The sequence below is a fragment of the Mustela erminea genome, chromosome 18 (assembly GCF_009829155.1).
Source record: "Mustela erminea isolate mMusErm1 chromosome 18, mMusErm1.Pri, whole genome shotgun sequence".
NCBI lineage: Eukaryota > Metazoa > Chordata > Mammalia > Carnivora > Mustelidae > Mustela > Mustela erminea.
In genome coordinates, this window is record NC_045631.1 from 12,860,494 (window position 1) to 12,888,093 (window position 27,600).

General features: G+C 59.6%; 2 protein-coding genes across 6 annotated transcripts in view; one reads left to right on the top strand and one right to left on the bottom strand.

Moving 5' to 3' along the window:
- The window catches only part of RAI1 (retinoic acid induced 1), a 117,989-nt gene extending 114,207 nt beyond the window's left edge, over positions 1–3,782 (top strand). For both annotated transcript variants that reach the window (XM_032321427.1, XM_032321428.1), the window contains 2 exons: positions 1,835–1,884; positions 2,355–3,782. In XM_032321427.1, the coding sequence (XP_032177318.1) occupies positions 1,835–1,884; positions 2,355–2,369 (65 nt within the window). In that variant the 3' untranslated portion in view covers positions 2,370–3,782. The remainder of the gene's footprint in view (positions 1–1,834; positions 1,885–2,354) is intronic.
- Positions 3,783–4,489: 707 nt separating this feature from the next.
- SREBF1 (sterol regulatory element binding transcription factor 1) lies at positions 4,490–26,545 on the bottom strand. Of its 4 annotated transcripts, XM_032321433.1 has the most exons (20): positions 26,238–26,545; positions 14,032–14,130; positions 12,168–12,602; positions 11,591–11,778; positions 11,366–11,503; positions 11,064–11,285; positions 10,333–10,447; positions 9,902–10,122; positions 9,464–9,665; positions 9,164–9,342; positions 8,634–8,895; positions 8,392–8,558; positions 8,037–8,205; positions 7,440–7,548; positions 7,064–7,173; positions 6,814–6,946; positions 6,476–6,641; positions 5,810–6,010; positions 5,612–5,720; positions 4,490–5,304 (listed from the first exon to the last, which is right to left on the bottom strand). In XM_032321433.1, exons 1-20 carry the CDS (start codon positions 26,326–26,328, stop codon positions 5,075–5,077), a joined length of 3,546 nt encoding a protein of 1,181 aa, XP_032177324.1. In that variant the 5' UTR covers positions 26,329–26,545; the 3' UTR covers positions 4,490–5,074. The 4 variants fall into 4 exon arrangements, with proteins under 4 accessions (XP_032177324.1, XP_032177320.1, XP_032177321.1 ...); XM_032321429.1 differs by lacking the exon at positions 14,032–14,130 and having other exon boundaries at positions 26,238–26,543; XM_032321430.1 differs by lacking the exon at positions 26,238–26,545 and having other exon boundaries at positions 14,032–14,163.
- Positions 26,546–27,600: the final 1,055 nt, after the last annotated feature.

Consider the following 27,600-nt stretch of genomic DNA (forward strand, 5'->3'; position numbering starts at 1 on the left):
CCCTGGTTGTCCAGGGGACAGGCTCTCGGATCGCAGGGCACCGGGACTGTCCCCCTCTGCCCTTCCCCGCCGCCCTGGCCCACTGACCCCATCCACTGAACCCCATTAAGGAGCACCTCCCAGGGCTAAGTGACTCAGAATTGCTGGCAGAAGCCAGCGTGCCATGGGTCCTATCTGAGCCTCTCCATGCTCAGGCCGCAGGCCCCCTCTGGCAGCCAGGCCCCCAGGTCCCCCAGGCGCAGACACTGGGAGAGGCACGGGGAATCGATGACCTGGCTCCTTCCTATGGTCCCCGCACGTCCTAGGTGGATGCTGGGGGTGGTGACTGAGCAAGCTGGTTTGGGCCCTGGTGACCTCCTGCCCTTCACATGTGGAGACCCGAGCCCTTGACTATAGGGCCTGCTGTGGGATGTGGGGCGGGGAGGACACCATGTGTGCAGTCAGCCTGGGGTTTGAGCTCTGTGCTCTTTGGAAGGTGTGCGTTCGGTCCCCATGCCGTGTCTGGCTTGTCTGAGCAGAGGGAAGACGAAAAACTGATGACGTGCCCCCAGCCGCTGGCCCAGAAGTGCAGAGACACACGGCACTTTGCAGTCTGAGGCTCCCCAGCTTCTGGCAGCTGTTGGTCGGAAAAAAAGGGAAGATAGCCGCAGGCCCGGAGCCTTCCCCACCCTGCTCTAAGGCCCTCGGATCTGCCCTTGCCTCCCCGCCCTGCCTACCAGCCACCACGCTGTCGCTGTTGTGATGCCACGGCACAGAGCCACAGCATGAGCAGGAGGAATGTGCTGGAGGGAGAGGACTTGCTTGGTCGGCTCAGGCCTCCGGCTATTTATGGGTTTGGGGTTTATTCAGAACAATGGCCTGTGGGGCATGGGAGGGAGGGACTGTGGGTGGTGGACAGGGACTCAGGGTTGGTGGCGGGGGCGGGTAGGGAAGCTGGGGCCTCCATAGGTGGCAGCAGGCCCCAGAGTGGGGACTTCCTGAGATACCTGTGCAAGCCTGGGCTGCGGCGGGCAGCAGAAACTGGCCATGCACAGCCGTCCTCTCTGTTCCCCCAGGGTGGCCAGTGCTGTGGGCACCCACGTGCCTGCTGGAATTCACCCAGATCCAAGACCTCAGTCTTCCCCTGCCCCCAGACTCAGGTCTGCCTCCCCTTCGAGGCCCCCACAGGGACAAACCCATATCGTGAGTGCCTGCTCTGAGCCACACACATGCAGGTGGCTTGCATACATGGCTCTCATCAGTCCCTGGGATAGAGACACGGTAGGTGGCATAAAGGCCCATTTTACAGATGTGGAGACCGAGGCTCGAAGAAGTAGCTGATACTTGAATCCAGACCTGTGACTGCACCACCCAGTCCATCAGCCCGCTCGGTATCAAGGCCTTCCGGGGCTGGGCATGCATCCAGGGAAGAGTGCAAAGCAGGTGCATGGAGCTTGCCTTCCAGTAGGGCAGAGACCATGAGCAAGTCACTGGTATATAGACCACTAGGAGGAAATGCCAAGTGTGGCCAAGCGAAGTGAGGCAGGGGCAGGGGAGAGACAGGCACAGGGGGTCTGCTAGATCTAGGAGTCAGGGAAGCCCTCCCAAGTGACAAGAAGGCCCTTCTATCCAGGGGAGAACAGGAACACATTGGGCCAGAGGGGCTGGGGGCAGATGAAGGTCAGTTCAACCCGGATGGAGTTTAGACCCTGTAGGATTCCAGCAGGTCGGCTTTACTTTTTGCAAAGAAGCCCTGTAGCCCATAGGCTTGGGGGCACTAGGTGCGCTGCCCGCCGGGGGCCCCGTCGCGACACCCGCAGCGGTCCTAACCATCCGCACTTCTCTTTGGTGCCAGGTTGCATATTCATCGAAGAGAACTTTTCTTTGAAGTGTCCCAAACATAAGGTAGGTGACCACGAGGAGTCTTTCTTGGAAGGGGTCCAGGCTGGAGGGGAGCCCCGCCCCCCGACTCTCAGCAGGACCCAGCCCCCATCTGTCCACTCCATGGCTTATCTGCGTCCTTAGGGGCAGGTTGGCACACGGTGGTCATAAAGACCGCCTTACAGTAAGGAGACGGTCCTGAGGGAGGGAGCCATCGCAGGTGGGGGACAGGAAGGACAAGCAGGGGCACAGGACGATGGACGCGGAGCGAGGTGCCGGTGCCAAGCTAGACTAAAATTAAGGTCTAATGTGAGGCGGGGTACCTCCAGCCTAGGAGACTCCGCGCAGCACACGCGGTGCGGACAGGGCGGGAAAGGACGGAGCCTCTCGCTGGGCCCGGGCCACGCCGGGAGGGGCGGGGCTGGGGTTTATTAGCCCCTAGCACGCGTCCACCACCGGCAATAACGGGCGCTCGGGCGTCTCTCGTCTTGCAGAGGCTGCCGCTGTAATACACCCCAACGGCCGGAGAAGCCGCGGAAGCCCGCCTGCCCGCCCGCCGCCGAAGGAGAGGAGCCTCCTGCGCAGCCCCCGGGCCTTTGAGCTGCTCCCAGCGCGGGGCCAGAGCCGATCCTTGATCCGGATTCCGGGTCTTGGATCTGGCCGCCTAGGGCTGAAACTTGCGGTCCGGGGTTGGGAAGAAAACACGTTCCCGGGCCGCCTGCTCCCGGAACAGGACGACACTGGGCGTTCCCGCCCACACCCCCGGGGCCAGGCTCGGAGAAAGGGAGCCCGCGGAGCTGCCAGACTCCTTGGGGCACCCAGCCTCCGGCTGGGACGCCTTTAGCTTGGGGACACGCTTCTCCCCGGGTAGTTCTAAGAGGACGTGGCACACATTCCACGTGGGTGCTGCCGCTACCGCAGCCGGCGTGGCTTGCATTTGGGCGCCCTGAGGGGTGGGGGTGGGGGGTCCAGAGGTCCCTGGAAGTGGCTGAGGGCGGCTCCAGGCTACAAGGCGGTGAAGGGTGGGTGGGGAGGGAGCCGAAGCCTTGCTGGAGAGGACTAGGCCGGAGGCTTTGAAAGGAACCTTTCGAATTGTGTCCTTCCCACCCACACCTGGCCTCGTGCGGTTTGGGCAGAGCCTTGGGGAGTCCGGGACCCATGCTCAGGGGATGCGGGCTCCCCGGGTGTGGGTGGGGCTGCCCCCCCCTTTGGCTTCTGTCGTCCCCTTTCCAGTTCTCCGCCCCACCCTTGGAGCGCCACCTGGGAACGCAAAGGAAGGAGTGGTGACCACAGCGCACCTCAGGTGGATGTGTGACCGTCCCTCTGCACGGGTGGTCACCCGTCTCCAGGAACAGCAGCGCCCACCCGGCACGGGAGCAGAGACAGCGCTAGATTCGTGTACAAACCTGTGTACCCCTCTATATATATGTTACATAGAATGTATATATGTTGGGAACATGCTCGCTTCTCCCGTGTGTCGCCGCCGCCGTGCGTCGTGCGTCTCTCAGCACGGGGCCCTTGCCGGGAAGGGGGCTCTGGAGATGCCCGCCTTCCCCACGCAGCCACCACCGGCCCAAGCCAGTCCCTGCCAGTCCGTCCGCCTGTCTGTCCGTGTCCTCAGCTCTGTCCACGCTTCGATAGGCCTGACGCAGCCCCCAGACGGGGCCGCCCTAGCAACTTCCTGTACATATGACTGTAAAATGGTAAACGTGTGTATTATATCTGGCCTCGTTATATAGTGTATATATATGTATACATATACATATATATAATATATATGAAGACTGTAAATGTTAAGACGACTAGTGTTCTTATTAGTATATTGCTTCACACTGAAGATTGTGTGTATCGAGCTGTTTCTAAAAGATGTTTATTTTCCTTAAGAGTAAAAAACAGTCATTGCATTCAGAAAAAAAAAAAAAGTCAATAAAGATACAACGATTGTTTTGGAAGTTTGCAGCCCCTGGATTCTAACCAGATTCCGCTGGGAGAGGGGGCCAGGCCTTAGGTGGGGTGGGTGGGAATGGAGAAGAAGGTTCAGCGGGGCCCAAGGGCAGCCAAAGGATTTTAACTGTTACCCTTTGGGCAGGAACAAGACAGGCCCCTGCTGCGTGGACACCCACCCAACCACCCACACCTCATGCAGCCCCAGGGTCTCAGGTTGTGATGGGGACCCAAGACTTCCCCAAGCATGGGAGAGGGAGAGCCCAGACAGGGTGGGGGAGGTGAGACCAACTGCCCCGACAAACGGGGATACCAGGCTCTGGCTCCTGTCACAATAGATCCTTCAGGTCACGGAGACATCCTCTCATGTCACCCTGGGAACTCAGGGGTAGAAGCAGGGAGGTGGAAAGGGACAGCTCAGACCACAACAGCCCTTCAGGATTAAGGGTTGATAGAGCCCAACCGTGTGGTCCATAAACTGGTGGAATCCAGGTCACCTGGAGGTCACAGCGACAGGCCTCCCACATCGAAGGGAAATTCTGGTCCCTTGGGACTGATGGGTATAGGAATCCTTTGCCTGGGTGCTGTGGTGGGAAGAGATGGGGAGGCCCAAAGGCCCTCCCTCTGCTGGGCTAGTCTATCAGCTAAAGTATACACCCTCCTCCCCAAAGGAACAAAACCCAGATTATAAATAATTTCATCTTTTATTCTCTGTACAAAACTTCTCAACCTATGAAAATAAAGTTTGCAAAAGGCAAAGTAACACTTGAGCCTCAGAGGCCAGGAGGCTGGTGCGCCCTGATCTACACTATGTACATATCTCCCCAGAAGGGAGAGAGGCGCCTTGGAGTAGAACCCCCTTAGCTGGCTGGGAAAGCCAAATAGGCCCCCCTCAGCTCAGTGAAATGTACTCCTCTGCGAGACAGGAGAGGGAAAAGCCACTGGGGCTTTTGCACAGCAAGGTCACAGCGGCCGTCCCGGCCCCTGCAATCCCCCGATTGGCCACCAGAGGTCAGCACCACGCAGGCCGTGGCCCATCGGGTTGGGCTGCAGTGGGGGGGGTTGTGGGGGTGGGGGTGGGGGTGGTAGGGTCGCGCCCCCTCCGGCCTCCCAGGTCACGAGGCAGCAAAAGCCCCTGAGTACCTCCCATCCGCCCAGGAGACAGTGCAGTACATGGGTGGACCGTGGACACCTGGGGTCTCCAGCGCTGCCTTTGGCCGTCGAGGCTCCGGCCCGGCACACAAGCCCCACTGGGGCCGCCGACAGGGATCTAGCTGGAGGTGACGGTGGTCCCGCCGCCCAGGCGCATGAGCATTTGCTGGCAGTCGTGCAGCAGGCGGCGATCGCCGAGCTTCTCGAGCGTCCGCGCCGCCTCGGCCAGCATGCCCACGCGCTGCCCCGGCGCCGACAGGAAGCCGGGAGGCAAGTAGCAGGAGGCCAGCAGCAGAGCCTCAGCGTGCTCCCGCCGCGTGGGTCTCGGTTCCAGCTCCGCCCCTGCACCTGCGCACACGGGAGTCAGGGCTCAGGACCTGGCCCCGCCCCTCCAGCCCTGCCCACCTCAGGGGCACCAGTGGAGCCTCAGAGCCCCTTCCCAGGACCTGCCTCATACAGGGCACTCGGGCACAGCCGCCTATCCCACAGGTGGCAGTGGCCCCCAGTGGATTTCTCAGACTACTGCCCTCTGGCAACCACCGTGAAGTTCCTCGGTCTCTGCCTCTCCATACAGGGGTGCTCAGCGTTCATCAGGCCTTCCCAACCCCGGGGCGGGGCCCAAACCCGACCCCTACCAGGGCAGGGCCCCACTCACCTTTGCCACAGGGTCCTGCCCTCCTCCGCAGACTGCGGTCCAGGAGCTGGTGTGTCCTCGTGGGGCTGGCCCCAGCCATCAGCCGGGCCGTGGCCTCATGCAAGAACACCTGGGCAGGAAAGGGCCAGGGGAGTCGGGGTTCAGGCTGGGCCCCCACTCTCCCCGCACCTGAGGGGAAAGGGCCCCGACGGCACTCACCCTCCGCATGGCAGGCCGGAAACTTTGTGCCAGACGCCTCAGGCCACTCAGGTCCCGTTGGAAGCCGCGCAGTTCGAGGGCGGAGGCCTGGGCCCCAGCGCCCGGGCCCTGCGAGGTCTGGGTGGGAGCAGGCGGCTGCTGGCGCCGCCACAGGCTAGTTCGTGCCACCAGGAGCAAGTCACACAGGAACAGCTGCATGGCCTGGGATGGGGGTGGGGTGCAGTGCAGGGCTCATGGGGGGCTCCGGCTGTGGGAGGGGACGGGTGGGGGCCCGCGGTGCCAGGGGCCGGCTCCGGGCTGCACTGCCGAGGCACTGCACCCGCGTCACTCACGTGCAATGCAACAGCAATGCACCGCGGGGCCGCCCGCCTCTCCAGGCCCCCACGCCTGCCACCTGCCACAGGAGCGGCCTCCAAGGAGGGCTCTGCCAGACCCCTCACCCCACTCCTCCTGGGGGTGGGGAGGCTGGGACCAGAGGGGGACAGCCACTCTCCCCTGAACTCAAGCCTCAGCCAGAAAAGCAAGGCAAACTGCGGCCCCCAAGCCCAGCCAGTACTGCAGGGCTAACCCGTCTTCTGCAGCGCAAGGGGGAATGGCCAGGGATGGAAAAGCGGTGACACCCCCACCCCTGCCCAGCCCTGCCAGGCCCCTGGCACCACTCCTCACCTTGTCGATGGAGCTGCCAGCTGGGGTGGTGGCCAGGCTGTCCTGCAGGTACCCACTGGCCTTCTCACAGATGGCCAGGCTAGCTGGGCCAGACTCTGCTTTCCCGCGGCCTAGCACAGCCCGGGCAGCCTTGAAGGAGTGCAGAGCTGCCCTGGGCAGGGGTCTCCTGTTGGGGCCAGGGCAGAGGACCAATGGTCAGACAGGGCCCAGGCCCTCAGTAAGCTCCCACTGTCCTGGTTCTGGCTTCACAAGACCCCAGCTGCGCAGAGTAAAGGCTGGGGGGCAGCACTGTGCTCGGGGTGGGAGTGGTAGGCAGGGAGAATCCGGCCTGGACTCACTCAGACTCCTGCAGGGCACGGGGCAGGTGCTCCACCACTGGGTATAGCCGCTCGGCCGCCTCCTCATCGCGTCGCAGCCAGTGGGTCACCACAGCTGTCAGGGAGGCCCACCACTTGGCCACGGGGTCTGTGCCTGCAGGGAGCAGGGGTGGGAGGTGGGGCTCCCTGAAGCTGAGCCACACCGCAGCTGAGGCTGAGCCAGTGTGGAGCTGGGCCCGAGGCGGGGGTCCCGGGGAGTCTGGGGGCTCACCGGTGGCAGTGGCCATGCTGGAGCTGATGGAGAAGCTGCAGGCCGGAGCCCCAGCGGCATCAGAACAGCTGTTGAGCAGCTGGAGGTACCCCAGGGCATCGGAGAACTCCCTGCGGCAAGAGAGAGACCCAGCTATCAGGACGGGGGTGGGTGGGGCAGGGGTCCTGGGAAGGCCCCAGCCCTCCCGCCTTCCCACCAGAGCACAGCCTGACCTCCCAGCTCTGTCTCTTCCTGGCAAGCCTCTGGGGAAGCAGACCCAGGGAGGAACTGAGATGTGCCTCAGGCCACACAGCAGGTGGACAGCAGCCCGGCTCAGGCCCCCCACCCATGTCCCTGGACATAGCCACTCCCAGACTCTAGGCTCAGGGTCACTCACCTGTCTCCATCAGCTGATCCAGGGCTGGGACTGGGCTGAACGACACAATTCAGTGCTCGCTCCAGGAGATGCTCGCGGAACAGCTGAGTCACCTGGGCCAATGGGTCCACTGTGGGGAGGAGTGGGTGAGCGGGCCCGGGGCAGGAAGGGCCCCACCCCTCCTCTCCACATTCACCTCTCCAACCACCGGCTCTTTCCTGGGCACGCCAGTGGGGCAGATAAGTGTTCCGAGGTGCCCTTGGATAGGATAAACCTACCCCAGACAATATAATCTGCTTAATAACCCACCTCTACCAGCTCTGTTCCTTCCATCTCATCTCCTTACTCAACACCGGTCTTGCTTGGGATCAGCTTTCAGATCAACTACCCACCCCCAAATTCCTGTCTCCCTCTTCGTTTCTGAAGAGCCTCAACAAGACAGACCCAGCCTTCCCGCCCCCTGCAGCCTCCACAGCAACAATGGTCGGGGTGGCGGGGGCAGAGTTGGGGCAAGGACATTCAGAGATGCAGGGACTAGGGACCGGGCAGAAATGAGGAAGGGGAATGGGCCACAAAGGACGGAGGGCAATAGGGATGGGCATGGCGGGGAGAGAGCACCTGGGTTGCCGGCCAAGCTGTACAGGCTCTCCCTCGGGGTGCTGCACACGGCCCAGTCCCCGTCCACGAAGAAACGGTGGCCCACGGGGTGGCACAGCCACTGCATGGCAAGAGGCACCGAGCCGCTCTGTGCCAGGCAGGCCTGGCGGGCACTACTCAGGAAGAAGCGCTGTGGGGGAGGGGAGCTAGGCTGTCACACTGGACCCAGCCAGGGACTCGAACCCACCCTCAGGGCTAAGAGCCCAGTTGGGCCTGGAGTCCTCCCCACCCCATCCAGTGACTAGCTGCCTCCTCCTATGAGCGCCTTGCCCAGGGAGCCCCCGGCCTGGTCTGCACCGGCCCCCCACCCACTCACTGTCAGAAAATGCAAGGCCCGTGGGAGACTGGTCTTGACCCTCAGCGCGGCAGCCACGTAGATCTCGGCCAGCGTGGCCACGGACACGGCATCCCCTGCACATTCTGCCAGGTTCAGGGCGCTTAGGGCCAGGTTGGCAGCAGCGAGGTGCCCGCCCGTGTACTTCCCTGGAAGACAGGCAGGACGTGAGGCATGGGTGCGGTGGCGGGAGCCCCTCCCGCCCAGTCCCTTGCCTGGCATACCCATGGTGTGCAGCTGGTGCAGCTTGTGGTAGACAAGTGCGGCATCCCGGGCGCTGGCGCGGGCGTCCGCCTGCAGGGCACAGTCCCTGTGCAGGCCCCCAGCGCGGCCGGCCAGCCAGCGGCCCACCCAGAGGCGCTGCAGCAGGTGGCGGATAAGGCTCCAGAGCAGGCTGCAGGCCAGGTCCAGGTGGGAGGTGGGTAGCGGGCGGCCCAGGGCCCGCAGGGCCAGCCACAACTGCTGGGCAGCTTGGGCAAAGTCCCCCTGGCGATGAGGGTTTTCCAGGTGAGAAAAAGCGGGATCAGAGGATCTGAACACACGCTACCCCTCCTGCTCTGAAGATCCTTCCACCTCGGGCTCCCCACAATGACCCTGGTGTCCCCCCATCACCGTGAGTCTGAGGGGTTGATAGGAGCAGGAAGGACAGGGCAGGGAAGGGAAGAGAAGGGACACCCAGCACCTTCCCAAGGGCTTCCCAGGTCCTGGCCCTGACCCAGCCCCTGAGCCCACCCCCGGGGATCTGAGCCCTTACCCGGGCCAGGTCCAGGTCAGCCTGCTTGCGATGCCTCCAGAAGTGCACAGCAGGGTCCGAGTGGGGCCGCGTGACTGGTTCTCCATAGACAAAGAGAAGCGCCAGGAAGACCAGCACCAGCAGCCCATTGGTCAGCCAGACCAGTGGGGGCAGCAGCCATGGGGCCCAGCCAGGGCCGTCTAGGGGCAGACAGAAGGGCCGGGGACACAGCACCCTGGAAATCCAGATCCCCAGCTACACTCCCTGAGTCCCCCATCCTCCCTCCCTGCCAAGGAGACCTGTGCTGGGGACCTGTCCTACCTCCGCTTTCAGCACCCAGCATGTTGCGGCCAGGACCATGGTAGGTGCTGCTGACATCTGAGGAGCTATGGAGACCCCGGTTTCCCAGCAGGGAGGCCAAGGGGTTGCAGGAGAGGCAGAGGAAGATGAGTGCACACAGGGCCAGCCGGGAGCGGTCCAGCATGCCCCGGCTGTGGGGGGACAGCAGCTGCTCGGGCTTCACCTGGTAGGGGTAGGCGGGTCAGTGAGGGCAGAGCAGAAGTGGCCCACAGAGGCCGCTACAGGGAAGGAGGGATCAGCCCTCCGCCAGGCCTTACTGTGGGACCCACACGGCTGCAGGCCTCAGCGTTTCTGTCAAACGGGAGGTGGGCTATGTGAGGGGGCTTTTCCTGACCTGGGGCTTCCTGGGGCTCAGATATCGAGGGGAGAAGGACTGTGGGGAAAAGGGCTGGGCCCAACCTGGCTGTCCTCAAAGACTGGGCTGTCGGGCTCCGAGTCGCTTCCACTGCCGCCACTGCCACTACTCCTGCCTCCGAGGGACAAGGGGCTGCTCTGAGAGGGCGAGCCAGCGTCCGAGGGAGGCGGGCTCAGTGTGTCTACCACCTCCGGCTTCATGCCCTCCATGGGCACGTCTGTGTTTCCTCCGCTGCCACAGGCTGAGACCAGATCCTTCAGAGACTCTGTAAGCCAGAAAGGAGCAGGGCTGGGGATGAAGGCTAGATACCCCACTCCAGATCAGCTTAGGGCAGGGGAGAGGGGGAAATGGGAGTTGGCCAAGTTGGGGCCAAAGGATGGGCTGAGGCCCTTGTAGGGTTAGGGCTTAAGGGGCGGGAGTGGGAGTTGGGGGGGTGGGGTGCAGAGCCAGGGGGCAGGGTGAGGCCAGGACTCACTGCTTTTGTGGGCAGCAGAGCGGAGACTCAGGTTCTCTTGCTTGAGCTTCTGGTTGCTCTGTTGTAGGAAGCGGATGTAGTCGATGGCCTTGCGCAAGACGGCAGACTTATTCAGCTGCGTGGGGTAGGAGGCAGATGGCACAGGGGGGCCGGTCAGGCCTCGCGTGTGGGCACCTAAGCAAGGGGTGGCTACTTCACAACACCGCTGCCTCAGGACCGTTGCACTTGCTATTCCCTCTAAGTAGAATGTTCTTCCCCTAGTAGAACCCATCGCCCAGGACAGACATGAGGATTCCTATGTCAAGGGCATCCAACAGTGTCTGGCTGACTCCCTCCCCTCACTCAGGTCTTTGCTGCCGTCATGTCACCTTTGTGATGTGCTTGAGACATGTAGCCTCATTGTCCCTCTCCTTATGTGGTTTTCCTCCATAGCACTTCTCCCCATCTGGCGGCTCTAATGCTTACTTCTCTACTCTGTGTATCATCTCTGTCTCCCCCTAGAACATCAGTCTCAGAACAGCAGGATTTTTGTCTGCCTGTTCCCTGTGATGTCCCCAGGGCCCCGATGCACCCCTGGCATGCTGGGGACCCGCCATAAAGCTCAGCTGAATCATGGGCCCAAACAGGCTGAAGCCCAGGGCCCAGGCTCAGTCCCAAGCCTTTTGGTTCTTCCAGTCCCCTGCTTCCCCAGGGTCGCCCCGGAGTGTGCCTCTGAACGCCACTGCCCACACCTTCGCCTCAGTGCCCACTACCAGGTCCTTGAGCTCGACGATTTTGTCGTTGATGGAGGAACGGTAGCGCTTCTCAATGGCGTTGTGGGCCGTGCGCTTCTCTCCACGGCTCTGGGCAGAGCCCGGCGCCTTGCCACCAGCCGCCAGCCGGTTGATGGGCAGCTTTTCGGCATCCACTACCAGTGGCACTGTCGCCAGGATGGTTCCTCCACTCACCAGGGTCTGAAGGGCCAGGCGCAGGTTACCAGCCAGGCATGCTCAGGTGCAGAGCCCCGGCCTCCTGCCCCGCCCACGCCACCCACCTGCAAGGGCGCCGTCTGCACAGCTGTGCCAGGGGCCAGGGAGCTGATACCCGCCGCCTTCACAGTGGCTGCCATGTCTGTTTTCATGGTCGTCAGGAGCAGCGAGTCTGCCTTGATGAAGTGTGGCTGCAGCAGGACCTGGGACAGGCAACGGCCTCAGCCAAGAGCTGCTGAGTCGGGGACTGGGGGCTGCCCCCTCCCTGATGCCTGCCCAGACTGCCTCACCGGGACCTGCTGGATCTGCGAGGTCACCGTGGTTGTTCCAGGGGCTGCCGTGGGGTTGGCCGTGGCCGTCAACAGCTGCTGGGGGGCCGCGTTCTGGACCTGGGTGTGCAAGGAGACGGGCGGGACCCCTGGCAGGGAAGCCAGTGGCAGGCCAGGCAGCGGCTGCGGGGTGCTCCCTGGAGGGGTCCCTGCAGAGATAAAGGCTGGGGCTGCGGGCACAGGCCGCCCTGACCCACTTTCAACCCATCCCTCGGGGCCCTATCACCCTATGACCCGGGATGAGTCATCGCCCTCATGGCTTCAGTTTCCTGTGGGGACAACCCCTGCCTGCGGCTCTGATGTGGGTGTGCTAGCTTTCCAGCCACGCATTTGTCCCTGGAAGGGCGGCACTGAGGGGGCCACTGCAGCAGAGTGGGAGGCAAGTCTTTACCCAACAAGGACAACACCCTAGAAGTACTGCTAGTAATGGGCAGCTGAGGCCTCGTTTCTAAAGCCTGCAAATTCCTCTACTGAGGCCACGGGAGACCCTGCTCTCTGTGCTCCTGTGGTCCCCTTCCCCCCAAACCACCCCCCTTACCTGCAGAGAAGCCTCCCCCCATGGGGCTGGGATAGCCCAAGACAGGGGAAGAGCTGAACTGTGGTGGAGCTGGGGCCGGGAAGCTCTGGGGCAGGAGGGACCCCGGCAGGGGCTGCGGGGTCGGGGGCTGCAAGATAGTCAGCGGCACTGGCTCCTCCTTGATACCAGGCCCCGGGGAGAAGGCAGGCCCAGAGGGGTACATCTTCAGGGAGGTGGGTGCAGGCTGGGGAGGGGACAAGGGTGGAGGTGTCGCCTTGGGTCCCCCCAGGAAGCCTTCGAGTGGGGAGCTCATTGTGGCAGGAGATGGGGACAAGCTGCCCGGGGTGCTGGCATCAGGACTGGCAGGGCCTGTGCTCCCTGCCCCGCCGCCGGCATAGGGTGGGTCGAACAGGCCAGGGAAGTCGCTGTCTTGGTTGTTGATGAGCTGCAGCATGTCTGGAGGAAGGAGAAGAGGCTGTGTGAGTGACAGGACGGCAGGAGCTGGCCCCTGTACCGGGCTTCACACACTTCGTGCCTCCGGTCCACACAGCTGGACGTGTGGGGCAGCGATGCAGAAATAGAAAGCCATCCATATGAACTCATGCTCCCAGACACACGGCCACGTCTTGGGCACTTGTGACATCAGGAGCAACGCCTGGTGCTTCTCATGTACGCCGCAGCCCATACAAGAGCTGGACAAGGTCAGTGCCACACACTTATGCTGAGGAGAACTGGGGTTTGGGCCCCAAATGGCTGACTTCAGAACTGCCAACCTCAACCCATTCCTCCGTGGAACAGACCAAGGCTTGGGGCTGACCCAGCTGCCAGCCACGTGTGTGCCAACCAGTGTGTCCCTGCAGGTTCTGGGCACAGGCCCAGACTATGCCTACAGCCAAGCCAGGGACTGGGCCATTCAGGGCTTCAGTTTCCCCTCCATGAAAGCAAATGCTGGCTGTCCTGACTCCTGCCTCCTCGTACAGACTGGGACACACTCCCTGCCCCTGCTCCAGCCTCTCCCCCAGCTGGCGGGCAACTAGCTGCCCGACTGTTGGCCTGGGGCCCTCTAACCCACTAGGGACAGCCACCCACTGGGTTAAAGTGCCCTGCAAGATCCCCAGCCTGAGCTCCTGGCCCTGCCCAACTGCCCACTTGATGTGCAACCTGGGGCAAAAGTCTCCTCACTGGGCCTCAGTTTCCTCATCTGCACAACAAAAAAGGACGACGCCCTTCATGGCAGGGCTGCTGGGAGGCTTGGCAGAGCAGGAAGCTGGCCCACAGCGGACCTCACCTCATGATTGCCTGCCTCCTGCCAGGTGCAGAGGCAGGGCCGTTCCTGCCAGAGGGGACAGCCTCAGAGATGGGGTGCCAGGCTCGTTCCCCGGACCCTCCACAGGAAACACCTCATGGGCGCTCCGGGACATGGCAGGTCCTGAAGGCTTGCAGTTCTTACACTGGCAGGGCCCCCCACCCCTGACCCCCGCCCTCCTGGGCCCCTCTGACAGATGGGGAAACTGAGGCCCTGAAAGAAAAGCTGAGTGAATCTGGGACTGGGGTCCGGGATTTGGCTCTGGGGAGCGGGGACAACTGGGATCCTCCCCACTTCTTCCCCCACCCCGCTGCCCCGGGGGCGGGGGGCGGTGGCCAGATGTCGCGGGAAAGCCATGCTCACCCCAAACGCGGGGGTGGGGGCAACTACTGCGGGTGGGGGTGGCCCATCAACTCCAGCGGGAGCCGCCCCCTGAGGAACCCGTTCTTCCCGCTGGGACGCCGGCAGTTCCACGGCCACTGCACACACACGTCCCCCTCTGAGGAAACCGGGGATGGTGACCCCGCAGCGGAGGTGGAGGCTCTGTGATAAAGGGGTGGGGGGTTCCTCCAAAAATACCTTCGAACGTGCAATCCATGGCTCCGCGGCCCGCGCCCGCCGCCCCTTCGGGGCGTCCCGGCCGCTGGCCTGCCGGTCTCCGCACCGCGCCGACTTCACCTGTCAGGACTCGGCGGCGCTATAAAGCCCGCGGAGCGCCCCGCCCCCCGCCCCGCCTCCGCCCCGGCGGCCCCGCCCCTCCCCGCCCCCCGGGGCCGCGGGCCGGGCATGGGGTGAGCGCGCGCGGCCAATCAGCGTCCGCGCCGCTGCCTCACTAGGGCCCCGCCCCTGCCCCCGCCCCACCCCCGACGGCGGCTCGGGCTCGGGTTTCACCCCGCGGCGCTGAATGGGGCCGGGGTTACTCGCGGGCGCGGGCCCTTAATCCACTCCGCGCCGACATCCGCCGGGGTTACTGGCGGTCACCGGCCCACCTACGCCGCTAGCTCCAACCACCTCCGTTAGCACCTCGAAGTGCGGCGGAGTGGGCGCGGGGCCGGGACGACTGAGGCAAGGATGCCCCAAAATTCTTCCCAAATCCCTGGCATTCCGTGCCGGTCCCCACCTCTAGGCCTCAGTTTATTTCTCTAGACAACGAGATAATCAAATCTCCCTGGCCTCAAATGGGAAAAGTAAAGGAGAAAACGGGTAAGGCGCTCAGTACCACGAAGCGCTGAATTAAGGCCAAGGGCTGTCTGGTGGTGGGTGCAGGGACCTCCCCTTCCTGGGGCAGCCCCAGCATGAGGCCACCCTCCACCATATGGACGCCTGATAACAGGTCACTGCTGGGAAACTGAGACTCAGAGTGAGGAAGGGAGACCCTTATCCCAAAGTACACATGCACTTAATACTTGAACCTGATTCCTCTGTCTTTGGACAGTTGTCCTTTTGCAGACAACTGGGTCTGGGATAGGGGTAAGGGGGTCAGTAAAGTCTGTCCAGACTTCCAAGTCTCACAACCTGCCCCCAGCAGTCACCGGGTCGTGTGACTCACTTGTTCACTGTAGGGACCTGGGAGACCAAGAGGCAACCCAATCCCTGGGACACAAGGTGAGGAAGCCAGGGGTGTCAGTCCCAGGGTGACAGGCTCTGGGGGTCGTTTGAGGAGGTACCTAGGACTGCCCCCCCTTCTGAGTAGGTCAAAGTTCAACTCACACAGATGAACAAAGCATAGCCAACAGCCTAGACTGTCAGCTTGAGCTTTCGTGGCCAAACAGACCTGCAGCAAGTCCTGCCCCAGCCTTCAACCTGCCCGTCCTCTGGCTCCCAGTCTCCTGTGGTCCCGGCGGGGGGGTGCTGAATCCTGGGCAGGCGGGCTTGGCCACTGAGCAGTGTGGGCCAGGAGGGACTCCAGCCCCCATCTTTCTCCCTCTCCACCAACCTAAACAAGGAAACGGAGCTTCGTCTCCTTCACACGCATCCAGTTCCCAATCTTTCTGGAACTTTCCATGGCTTTGTAGGGGGCGCCAACGATAAGGAAGTTCTCCTCTAGCACTTCCACCTCCTTCTCTCCTCAGCTGGTGGGTGCTCACACTCTCCCACATGCCCCAAACCACAAAACAAAGCATTGCTGTTGGAAAGGCTCTGACCTCACTCAGGTAACTGAAGACAGGTTAGACACCGAGGCCTGAATTCCAGGCCGGAGTTTCAAGAGCAGACCCTCATGGCTCGGTTCTTCCTTACCACGTTCCCCAGTTGTGGAGCCCTGAATACAGCAGGGCCGACAAGTACACACTTGCCTGAGACTTCTCAGGCCAGAGACAGAGGCAGCCCTGAGGGGTTAAGCCCTGCCCACCCCCTTCCTGTCTCATCCTACTCTTCCTTTCAACACATTTTCTCGCCTTTGTTTTCCATTCCTCACATCTTTGGGCTCTGCCCCCCTTCCATCCTGAGGAGGTGGCAGGGAGAAGGGTCAAGGTCCCCCTGAGGGTAGCAGGAGTCAGGAAAGGCTTCTGAGGCAGGGGTTAGCTTTTCCCTAACCCCCCATCTCACTCTCCCCCGGAGCTGAATCTGTCAGCCTATTCCCACAGAAGCTGGGTGTCCGAGCTAACACTGGGGCTGGAAATTCAAGACCAAGCCCCACAGCCCACCTCGTCCCCCACACAGCCCAGGGGCCAACCTTCCCTCTGCGCCTCATTTGCCGTGTAATGCCAGGCAGATCACTCCCCTTCTCTGAGCCTCCATCCCTCGTCTCCCAGAGGTAACAGCGCTGGGGTTCTAGAAGGGCAAGCATTATTTACAAAAGCCAAATTATGGAAGCAGCCTAGGTTGTCCATCAATGATGAATGAATGAAGATGTTGTGTGTACACACATACACAATGAAATATTACTCAGCCATCAAAAATGAAGTCTCGTCATTTGCAACAACATGGGTGCATCTAGAGAGTAGAATGCAAAGTGAAATAAGTCAGAGAAAGACAAGTTGCCATATTTCATTTGTATATGGAATTTAAATAACCAAACCAATGAAAAAGAGACAAACTGAGAAAACAGACTCTTAACTCTAGAGAACAAACTGACCCGGTGACCAGAGGGGAGTTGGGTGGGGGATGGGTGAAGCAGGTGACAAGGACTGAGGACACTTAGCACAATGAGCACTGAGTAATGTCAAGAAATGCTGAATCACTATATCGTACACTCGAAACTCATGTAACACGGCATATTAACTACAAAAATGAAAGAAAAAAATAATAAAAGAGCAAGTGTATGGGGGCGTCTGGGTGGCTCTGTTGGTTAAACATCCAACTCTTGATTTCGGCTCCAGCCATGACCTCAGGGTCGTGAGATCGAGTCCAGTGTCAGGCTCCACACTGGATGTGGAGCCAGCTTAAGATTCTCTCTCTCCCTTCACCGTCTGCTCCTGCCCCCGCCCCTCCCGCCGCTTGCGCTTGCGCAAGCTCGCTTTCTCTCTCTCTCCAAAAAAAAGCAAGTGCATGAAGTACCCAGCATTTAGCAAGATCTCAATAAAGGTGAGTCTCTTTGCAGCAACCAGAATGGTCTAGAACTGTTAAGACAGGTAGTGAGTTGCCCAATACTTGCAATGTTCAAGTCGGAACTCCATACACATTTAATGGCGATTGCTTTATGGAGAGTAAATTGGCCTGGCACAGGGGTGAAGCAAGGAGGTACCCACTCCCAGCCCTGGGAGCCAGGACAGTGGGCCCCAAAAGACTGGCCATGTCCCCCAGCTCATGGGCCATTGTCCAGCGAGCTGAGCGCTGGGCTTCCAGCACAGAGAGAGACTCAGAAGGCCTGTGCAGCTCCTGCACGCCCTCCTGGAATACAGAGAAGAGGGAGCATAAACGGTGGGCCTCAGGGGGCCCACCTCACACTCCCTCCAACCCCAACTGCTCCCCAGGCCTGGATTCCTCCTTTATCCTCTCCTTTCCAGTCGTGCCCTGATTCTATCAGGGCCCAACAGGAAACCTGAGCAGCACCCCCGCCCCCCCGCCCGGCTCTACCTCCAAACCTCCTTTGGAAGGCAGATATGGGGCAGCCTTTTATCCTCTGGCCTGTTTATTCTGTGAGGCCATGATGGGAATCTTGGGAGGACCCAACGCCACAAACTGGCAGGAGCCCAGCTCTGATCATCACAGGAACCTCTAGCCCATCCAGCCTGGATGAGGCTTTGAACCGCAAACAAGCTCTGCTTGCATGCTTCCCAGGACAGGGAGCTCACCACCTTACTCACCTGGCCTGGTCCATGACGCCCAGATTTGTTTCTCTGACAGTATCTACTGCGTTCCCCCCCCCCGCCACTTTTTAAAGATTTATTTAGTTATTTGAGAGAGAGAGAAAGAGAGAAAGCGTGAGGGGGAGTGGTAGAGGGAGATAGCGTCCTAAGCAGACCCTGCGCAGAGCACAGAGCTGGACGCAGGGCTCTGTCTCACAACCCTAAGATCGTGACCTGAGCTGAAATCAAAAGTCAGCTATTTAACCAACTGGGCCACCGGGACGCCCCTCTACTGTCTTTTAAGTGTCCTCTGTGTGTCAGGTCTCTGCCAGGCACTGGGGCACAGGGACATAGCACAGAGACCTTCCCTCATGGAGCTTATGTTCCAGGGACCAACGGTCTGCACATACATGGAGGAAGGTAAGGGCAGATGGTGATGGGCACCACGGAGAAACTGATTCTAAAAAGAATGTGAGGGGCCACTACAGATGAGATGATCAGCGAACCTCTCTGAGGAGGCAACATCCGAGCAGGGGCCTAAATGACAGGAGTGGGCAGGAGGGAGGAAGAATGTCCGGGGCAGAAGGAACAGCAAGTGCAAAGGTCCTGAGGTAGAAGTGAGCTTGGTGAGAGGAAGATGAGACAGCAAGGAGGCCAGTGCAACTGGAACAGAAGAAGCAAAGAGGGGATAGAGGTCGGGGAGGCAGCCAAGGAGCTGGGAATCCAACACAAGCTTATCTGTCACAAGGATGCCAACCCTCCAGGAAATGGGCAGGAAAGTTTGCAAACCGCCCGGTGCAATGCAAATCGCGAAGGGTCACACAAGTGTGAAGAAGAATGAAGGGTATACAGCAGTACCAGCACAGGAGAGGGCATGGGACAGGGCTTATGGGACCTCTGGAGCATTCCACCTCCAGCTGCTTCATGAAGGGCACATGGCAGGGGTGGGGCGCTCAGCCGGCATCCCAGGGAGCCTGCTGCTCCTCCCAGTGCCTCCGCCATCCTCCCGCAGACTCAGGTCAGCAGGGTTGCATGTCCTCAGCTAGTCATGTATGCAACAGGGACAGACTGCTCTTTGTGCACTCAGGCCTGCCTGGGGGTGCGAGCGTGTGCTGGCTTTTCCCGGAATGGGATGGGCCCATGGCGGGAGCCCCAGGGGTACCTGGGCACGGGCCCTCTAGCTGGGCAAGGACTCTAAGGCTCAGAGAGAGGCCGTGTGTGTCCGAGGGCCCACCACTGCCAAGTAGAGAATCTGGGACTCCAACCCGGGTCCACCAACCCCAGAGCCACACTCATCAGCTCCAGCCTGCCAGAGATGGGAGGGAGCCCCAGCTCCAGCCTGGCTGTGCCCCAACCTGCTGGCAGCACTTGTCTCCGGTCAGGAGGCGTGTGTGGAGTGCAGGATCGGGAGAGGAGGCAGCACGAAGCACAGTGAGGCTCCGCTTGGGCACTGCCCCTTCCCAGAGGCCTTCCTGACCACTGTTAGCAGCCAGGCCTTGGCAGGGAGCCCCTCAAGAAAGGGCCGGGGCCTGAACCAGCAAGTGACCCCAGCATCGCTCAGCACAAGGTTGAGTCTAGAGGGGATGAGAGCCAGCCAGCCGCCACCCCACTGCTGGTCTACAGCCACGGGCTCTCACCCAAGCTGTTCCTTCTGCCAGGGCTGTCCTTCCCACTACCCTCTGTCCACCCACCAAACTCCTGTTCCTCTTTCAAAACCTGCTCTGGTGTTACCTTCTCAGATTCTCCCATCTGTGTCACCCCACACACTAGGTCCCATTTCTCCAGACCAAACAACCCTGGACATGACGTGTAAGAGGGCCATTAAAAAGATGCTGGTCAGCCCCAACTCAGACATCTTGTCCTAGGTGTGGGCTTGGGGCACACACTTATCATTCTGGCAGCTGAAAACCAACCCAGAGGCTGGAGACAGTGGCAATCTGGGAGTAGTGCCCTACTGCTAAGCAACTGTTCCCAGTCTAAATAGCACTGCTGCACATTTCTTTATATAAATTTTATCTATTTCCCCTTTTGGGGTTGTTTCCCCGCAGCCTGTTTTAAATCTGAAGTGGAGACATGGGTTCAAAGGGAACAAACACGCTGTTTTAGAGTTGCTGGGCTACTCTCTGGAAAAGAGAAACCCCTTTACAACCTCCCCTGCAACATGTCCCCATTTCCTCATTGCATCACCAGCACTGGGTTTTATAATTTTTATTTACTTTTGGTTGCTTTGCCGGAAAGCTGTGTGACTGGAACCCCAAAGTTGTTTTAATTTGCATTTCCAAGGCTGCCTGCTTTGAGATGTTTTGTGCAGTGAACTATCAAGGATGACCAGAGTCTCAGAAACACCTGCCAGCTCGATTCTTTGGCCTGGGAAGCAATCCCTGCTGAGTCTGGCCTTCCTGCTGCTTCTCGGTGGTCTCTAGCTCCTTCACACCCATCCGTTACCACCAGGCCTGAGCCACACAGGCTGGGCAGCCTAGGGGGTTATGGTGAGTCAGGTGTTTCAAGGCCTCTGGTCCTCATCTGTGCATTGGGTGAGGAGATGACAAAGGCATTTCGAAGTTTCCTTCCAGCTCTACTCTCTTTATCTTTATTTATTTTTTAAAAGATTCATTTTTAGTAAGATTTTATTTATTTATTTGATAGAGACAGGGAGACAGTGAAAGAGGAAACATAAGCAGAGACAGAGCGAGAGGGAGAAGCAGATTCCCTGCTGAGCAAGGAGCCCATTGTGGGACTCAACCCCAGGACCCTGGGATCAGGACTCGAGCCAAAGGCAGATGCTTAACTGACCGAGCCACGCAGGCCTCCCGCACTCTCTCTATCTGTGATGGTAGCTAAGGACAGGGCACTTGCTCCCCACTAACCTTGACCAGCCCCACCTTGTCTCCCAAGCAGAGACCCAGAATCAAATGGTGGCCTCTGAGAACCTGAAACCATAGCCTATAGAAACTTCCAACACAGGATCCTTGGATAATCTGGCAACATTTGTTAAGCTAAACCCATTAGGTGCCAGGTAAGTGCTCTAAATGATGAAAACTGGTTGAGGGCCTACTACGTGCTGCTTAAGCCTTTGACCTAAATGAGCTCATCTGAGGCCCACAACTCCGAGAAGATGGTTCTGTTATTATTCCCAGTACACTGATGAGAACTCGAAGCTCAGAGAAGTCAAGCCCCCTGTTCAAGGTCACACAACAGGGGTTGAATCCGAAGACCCCTGAGCTCCAACAGGAACCCCAGAGTCCTAGGAGGGGTAGCCCTGGCATGTGACTGGGAGGAAAAGGCTTGCTGGGTCATATGAGGGCAGGGGGTGACTTTGGGCAGGGTCCCAGGTCAGCGTGGGCTTTCCAAGGTCACCAACTCTGCCAGGTGGGATGGACGCCTCCTCCCCGCCCCCGCTCCCACCAAGTCCCAAACCCAGTGGGGGATCCACACGCCTGGATTCAGCCTCAAACACCCTCTTTCCCAAGAGCCCCAAATCCATTTCTAAGGCTCTCCCCGCTCCTGTCCGTGGAGCTGCAGTGGACATAGGTCTCACATATATGCCGTCCTATTCGGTTCTGGGGATCAAAGGGCACATGTACATGCACATGTGGTGGGCAGAAGACAATGGCACAGACACTTCTCTGGCACGCGTGGCCAGTCCCATCTGAACTGCCCCTGCTGGCAGGCGAAGTCCAGATCCCAGGCCTCTGCCTGGCGGTGACCCCTGCCTGGGGCTGACCAGGTCACCAAGGATGTTTGTGTCCAGCGAGGTGACCATCGGGCAGGAGGTAACTCCCAGACACCTCAACCCAGCGTGTTTTTCTCCACTCCCCAAAGAGACAGGTCCCACATACTCTTCAGGTCTGGAAGACAGGGCCAACACAAGGGAACATCGCCCTGGGGGCACTGGGGAGCCATGGCTTGTTTGGGAACTGAGGGCTTATATGCCTGGAGCTGGGAGTTGAGTGGTAAGCAGTCCTGAGCTGTGTTTTCTTTTCTTTTCTTTCTTTCTTTCTTTCTTTCTTTCTTTCTTTCTTTCTTTTTTTTTTTTTTTGAGAGAGTGGCAGTGCGCATGGGGTCCTTGGGCAGAGGGGTCCACGCTGGGGTCCACGCTGGGCCCCAATGAGGAGCTCGATCTCACGACCCTGAGATCATGTCCTGAACTGGAACCAAGAGTCAGACGCTTAACCAACTGAGCCACCCAGGCACCCCTCAGGATGTTTTCTAAAAAGGGTCCAAGCTTGGTGGGACTGGGCAAAAGAACTGGGCATGAGATACCATGGGGAGAGGCGTGGGGTCGGGGACTGGCCTAGACCCAGATAATAGCCCTAGGAGCAGGCCCTCCTGTGGTTTGTCCAGGCATCTTGGGAGGGACGGCAGGACGGGGGAGGACTGAGGTCTAGGAAGGCTACCCTGGCCTGCAGGACCCCCAGTATATGACAAAGAACGAAGGTGAAGGCATCCAGGCAGAGGACAGACAAACAGCACCACCAAAGGCTTCAGACAAACCAGAGCCCCCAAGACGACTCCTCAGTCGGGCCCAGCACCCCCCTGGTAGCCAGGAAGGCCCCCAGCCAGAACCCCATCTCTGTGTGCCTCTTCTGCACCTAAAAGCATGTGCAAAATCCAATCAATGAATCAGCAAAGAGGCAGGTGCTTAATAACCCCCAACATGGCACAGGCCTGCCCTCCTGTCCCCGCCGCCCGCCCGCAGCCACCAGGGACCCCAAAGCACAGAGCAACCACAGGAGGCCCCAGGGGACGATGCAAACCAGAGGTCACGGTGGCCGTAGCCAGGTTAACGCCTTCACCCACAGAGCTAAGGGCTCCTGCTGGCAGCTCCACCCCAAAACCCGTTCACATGACAGAGGGCTTGGCAAAGGCAGGCAGCAGGGCTGGGTGGGGCTAAGGCCCTTGGCCGGCTCCTGAGTGACAGTCCTCAGTCTCATGACTCCAGGGCCTGCTCCGGGCTGGGAGGGGGAGGCGGCCGCTTGGCCTCTGACCCCTTTATGACCTACTGTCAGGCCCCCAGCAGAGTCCCACGTGGAGCAGCCTCCTGGGTTCCCTGATCACTTTTTTTTTTTTAAAGACTTAATTTGAGAGAGAGAGAGAGAGCAGGGGTGCAGGTGAGCAGTTTCAGGGAGAGGCAGAGGGCAAGGGAGAGACGCAGACTCCCCGCAGAGCAGACACCGGGCTCCATCTCACGACCCTGAGATCACAACCCTGAGATCACAACCGGAGCCAAAATCAAGAGTCAGTATGCTCAGGGGCACCCACGTGGCTCAGTGAGTTAAGCGACTGCCTTCAACTCAGGTCACGATCCTGGAAGCCCAGGATCAGGTCCCACATTGGGCTCCCTGCTAAGCAGGGAGTCTTCGTCTCCCTCTGACCCTGCCTCCTCTTGTGTTCGCTCTCTCTCATTCTTTCTCTTTCAAATACATAAACAAAATCTTTAAAGAAAAAAAAAAGTCAATGCTGAACTGACTGAGCCACTCACATACCCCGGGGTTCCCCATTTTACTGCTTTCTGCCCCCACCCTGACTCTTAGAGGAGTCCACAGCCCAAGTTTGAATCCTGGCCCTATAATGCTCTAGCTGTGTGACCTCAGGCAAGTCACTTAACCGCTCTGTGCGCCTCAAGGCACTCATCTATAAGATGCAGATCTTAAGTCTACCCACTTAGGGTTGTCAGGAGGACTCACTGGTCAGCTAGGAGCCTGGGATACATACAGTCAGTGCTCCATTAGTGGTCTCTGTGTTGTGGTCCTCTACCCCAGCTGTCTGGGGAAGCTTCCCACGTATAACCCAGGCATAGCACTGGCCTGCTCTGATCCCCCCAAAACTCCCCACTGCCTCCAGGACGCAGTCCATCTACCCTTCCAGGAGATCGAGCCCTGCCTGGCCCACCTCTCAATCCTCTTTCCTCCTAGGGGACCTGGAGACCTTCTGGCCCTGCCTTCCCACCCCCAAGTCACTCTCTCTAGATCTTGAATCTGCCTCACTCCAAGGGCAGGTAAGAGCCTCAAAAGGAGGCCTGGCGTCTGAGCATCAATTCCCCTCCCAGAGCCTCCGCTTATGGAACTAAAGGAGGACCCACACACGCACAGATTGGGCTGGGGTCCACTGCAGTACAGTTTATGAGAACAAAACAGCATGGATGTTCACCAATGGGGGACTTGGTGGATAAACCAGGGACCTTGGTTGTGGTCTGGCTGTTGACATGGAACCAAGCAGGTTATAATCTGCTGTGAGCCAATGGACCCTGTTCTGATTTTTAAAAGTATAGCTCAGCGGCTGCCTAGAGCCGGGTGTGGACCAGCTGGGAGTGGACTATGGGAGTAGCTGTAAGTTGGCAGGAAGGATCTTACTGTGACAATGAAAATGTTCTAGAACTAACTGGTGATGGCCAACAGCTTGGTCAATGTAACAACTTCTTGTACACTGAAAATGGGTAAATCTGGGGTGCCTGGGTGGCTCAGTGGATTAAAGCTTCTGCCTTCAGCTCAGGTCATGATCCCAAGGTCCTGGTATTGAGCCCTGCATCGGTCTCTCTGCTCAGCAGGGAGCCTGCTTCCCTTCCTCTCTCTCTGCCTACTTGTGATTTCTGTCAAATAAATAAATTAATTAATTTTAAAAAATAAAATAAAAATAAAATGGGTAAATCTTAGGGCAGGTAAAATATACCTCAATGGTAGTATTTTTAAGAACCAGATCACGAATATCCAGCCGTTCCAAAAAAATTTTTAAAAAGACACACACACACACATACACACACCCCAGAAAACAATCCCCACATAATTAACAGAGTCTATCTCTGCATGACCGGTTTAAGGAAGATTTTATTTTCTTCTTTTTGCTCACCTGCAGTTTCTAATTTTTCTACAACGCAGAGATTCACTGTGCAATTAGGGGGAAAACGGAAAGTTTGGATAAAAACCAAGAAATTTCCTGCTGCAGTGGGCAAACTCTAGGTCCATCCCAGCAAGAGGCCCCAGTCGACCCCCTTCTCTCCCAGATTAGAGCAGGTGCATAATTGCCCCCATACCCCAAGGGCTGCAGGGGCCTGATCTTTGGGCCTCAGGACATATGTTTCTATAAATGAGTCAGTGAGAAAGGTCTATGCCAGACCCATGGCAGAGATACACCTGCCCTGATTTCACCGTCTCAACTCCCCCAGGAAGGGAAGCATTCACATCCTGAGTAGGAAACTGAGGCTTAGAGGTTTAGAGAGCTTGGGCAGGACAGCAAAGTATGTGAGTAGTGTCCAGATTCAAGTCCTGACCCCAAAGTCCCGGTCCTCACCACCTGGTCATGGTGCCTTTCAGTCTGCACTACTGGTCCTGGGCCTTGTGGAACTGTGAGTGGGGTCAGGCTCGCATATCCTCAGGGTCCGGGGTTTGGGGCTCATCACTCCAGGGCACAGTGATGGGGAAGGCTGCTTTGGAAAATCCCCACAATCCTATCAAGGCTGCAGTAGGAGCGAGTGACTTAGATGTGTCTGTTTTGCCAACCCCAGGTGGCCACAGGTTCCATGGACACGTCTGTCCATGCAGTGGGAGGTTTGAATCCTGTCCTCTTGGCCTCAGGTCCCCCCATCGACCAAGAGCCGCTTAGCCAGGGCCGTCTGCTGGGGTCTGTGTTGGCCCCGTCTATACAATGGGGCAACAGCCTCCCAGCTGGTACCTGCAGCAGGGTCCCCAAACCCCTCCTTTGTCTAGCAAATAAGATGTTTTCAAAGATGTGAGTGAACCCGTGCCGCGGCTCCGCCCAGCCCCTCGGCGGCTGGGAAAACATCCTTGGCTGGGAAAACATCCTTCCCCGTAGGTCCCGGGCCTGACCCTCAAGTCTCAGCTCTAAAGTAGGCTCTAAGAGGTCTCACCCCACCCTCGCTCCACCCCAACGCGCAACTAAATATCCGTCTATGGGTTTTCTTGAGGATTTCCGTGCTTCCAAGAAAACGAGAAGCCCAGGTCGGTGTGTGAACCCCCAGTGCCGAGGATTCGGCTTGGTATGGAGTAGTTGCTCAATAAATGTTTGCCCAAGCGATGCCCATCTAAGACTAGGAGACCCGGACGGGGGCGGGAGGGAAAGGGACAGGGAGGAGGGACATGAGGAAGTGCCGCGCGCATGCGCAGGAGCTCGGCGCCGAGCTGAACTCTCGGGCCGGAGGGAATGACCGTGAGTAACCCCGCGCTGACGTCAGGGCTGGGTCAGGGGCGGGGCCTCGGCGACGCCCTGGTCTCCAGGCTTGCGGCGACCGCCACTGGGTTGAGAACTCGCTGGCTGCGCCGCACAGGGCCCCAGACTCCCAGAGGCGCACGTGCCCGGCCGGGAGCCTCCAAGGGATCCGGCGAGGCGCGGCCCGAGACGCCAGGGCGGGCGCAGGGAGGCTCGGCGCGGTCTGGACACCGGGGCCCGCAGCGCACTGCCCAGAGGCGCCGGGAAGCCCCCGCGCACGCAGCACGGAGCCGGTGCCCGCGCCCCGAGCGGGCCCGGGAGACAAAGGCCGGTCGCCGCCGGTCGCCGCCGGCGTGCCACACTCGCGCGGAGTCCGGCCGGCCCTTGACGTACCTTCGATGTCGGTCAGCAGGGCCGCGTCCAGCTCGCACGGCTCTGCCAGCGCCTGCTCCAAGGCCGCTTCGCTGAAGGGCGGCTCGTCCATGGCGCAGTCGCCTCCTCCGGGCGGCCCGCCGGGCCCGCCGCCGCGTACGGACTTTCGCAGGGAGCGCCGCGTCCGCTGGCCCCGGCCCGCTGCCGCCGCTGCGCGCGTTCACGTCCCGTCCTGGCCCCGGTGGCGGCCCGGCGCCCGCGAAAAGTTCCTCGGAAAGTGGGTTCCCCCGCGGTGGCTCTGCAGGGAGGGCGGGGCGGGGGCGGGGCCCTACCGGGAGGTCCCGCCCTCCGGGGTAGCCGGGGCCCCACCCCACCTGGGGAGAGCCGGCACCGGGCTTCAGGGTCTGCCTCACCAACCTACCCACAACCGGCCTCTCCATCAGTGTGCCCTCCACTCATTCATTTTATCCAGCCTCTGGCACAGCAGCGTCTTCCCTGGGCCTCAGTTTCTCCAACACCAAGCAAGGAGGCTGGGTGGAAGCTCCAGGACAGGGCCTATCCCAGAGGTCTCTGGACTTGTGGCAGGAGCGGGGTGGGTCTGGACAAACCTCACTTCCTAGACTTGGCTCTTTAGAACGGGACAGATCTGTCCAAGTGATAGCTCTAATGATCTGCTGTGTGCTGTCGGGCCAACTCTTGTCCTCAATTTCACCAGCTACCAGTGGAGCTTGGTGAGGCTTCTCCATAGGCTGGTTGGGATGTTAGTGATTATACTGTGGGGGGGGGGGGTGCCCGCTGGGCCTGTGAGATCAGCCTGCTCCCCACCCCCACCCCCCAGTTTCCTTAGATCAGATTGGTCTCCCGATAAGGGGTAGCCCAAAGGGAGCCTGGAAGAGACGTGAATTTCCCTTCCTGATTAAATCTGGTTTCCTCCCAGATCCAGCCGTGGTGGCAGTAGAGGGATCTGGGAGCCAATGGACTCAGACCACCCCCAGAAGTAGGCTGGCCTCAGTACCCAGGAAGACAGGAAGACCCAGAGTTCTAACTACCCAGGCACACGGCTATTCAGAAACAGCGACAGGGTTGGGCCCCAGGACTCTTCTGACTTCAAACTTGGTGCTCAGCCCCCCACCCCACCCCGGGGAGCAGCCAGGATGGCTGACACACGGCAGAGGTGGGCTGTGCTTTAGCCTTGAGCCAGGTTGCCGTGGATCATGACAGGCTGGGTCTGGGTCAGAGGAGGCAGCTTTGCTGGGAAAATGGCTAGACACTGAAACCTGGGCCCTGTAGATGGTGGTTGGAGCTAGGTGGTGGGGGTGGGGTCCCACCTAAGTACACAGAGATAAACTAGAACATTTGAGTATCTGAAACTGGAAAGGCAGTG

Bases quoted from the DNA above. Each gene is read 5' to 3' on its own strand.
- SREBF1 (XM_032321433.1), bottom strand. From the start codon at position 26,328: ATGGACGAGCCGCCCTTCAGCGAAGCGGCCTTGGAGCAGGCGCTGGCA. The intron at 11,779-12,167 runs GTAAGGGGGGTG...TTATCTCTGCAG, and splicing joins GGGGGGAGGCTTCTCTGCAG to GGACCCCTCCAGGGAGCACC. The intron at 8,206-8,391 runs GTGAGTGGGTGG...CCTCCCCCACAG, and splicing joins GGGCCTTGCATTTTCTGACA to CGCTTCTTCCTGAGTAGTGC.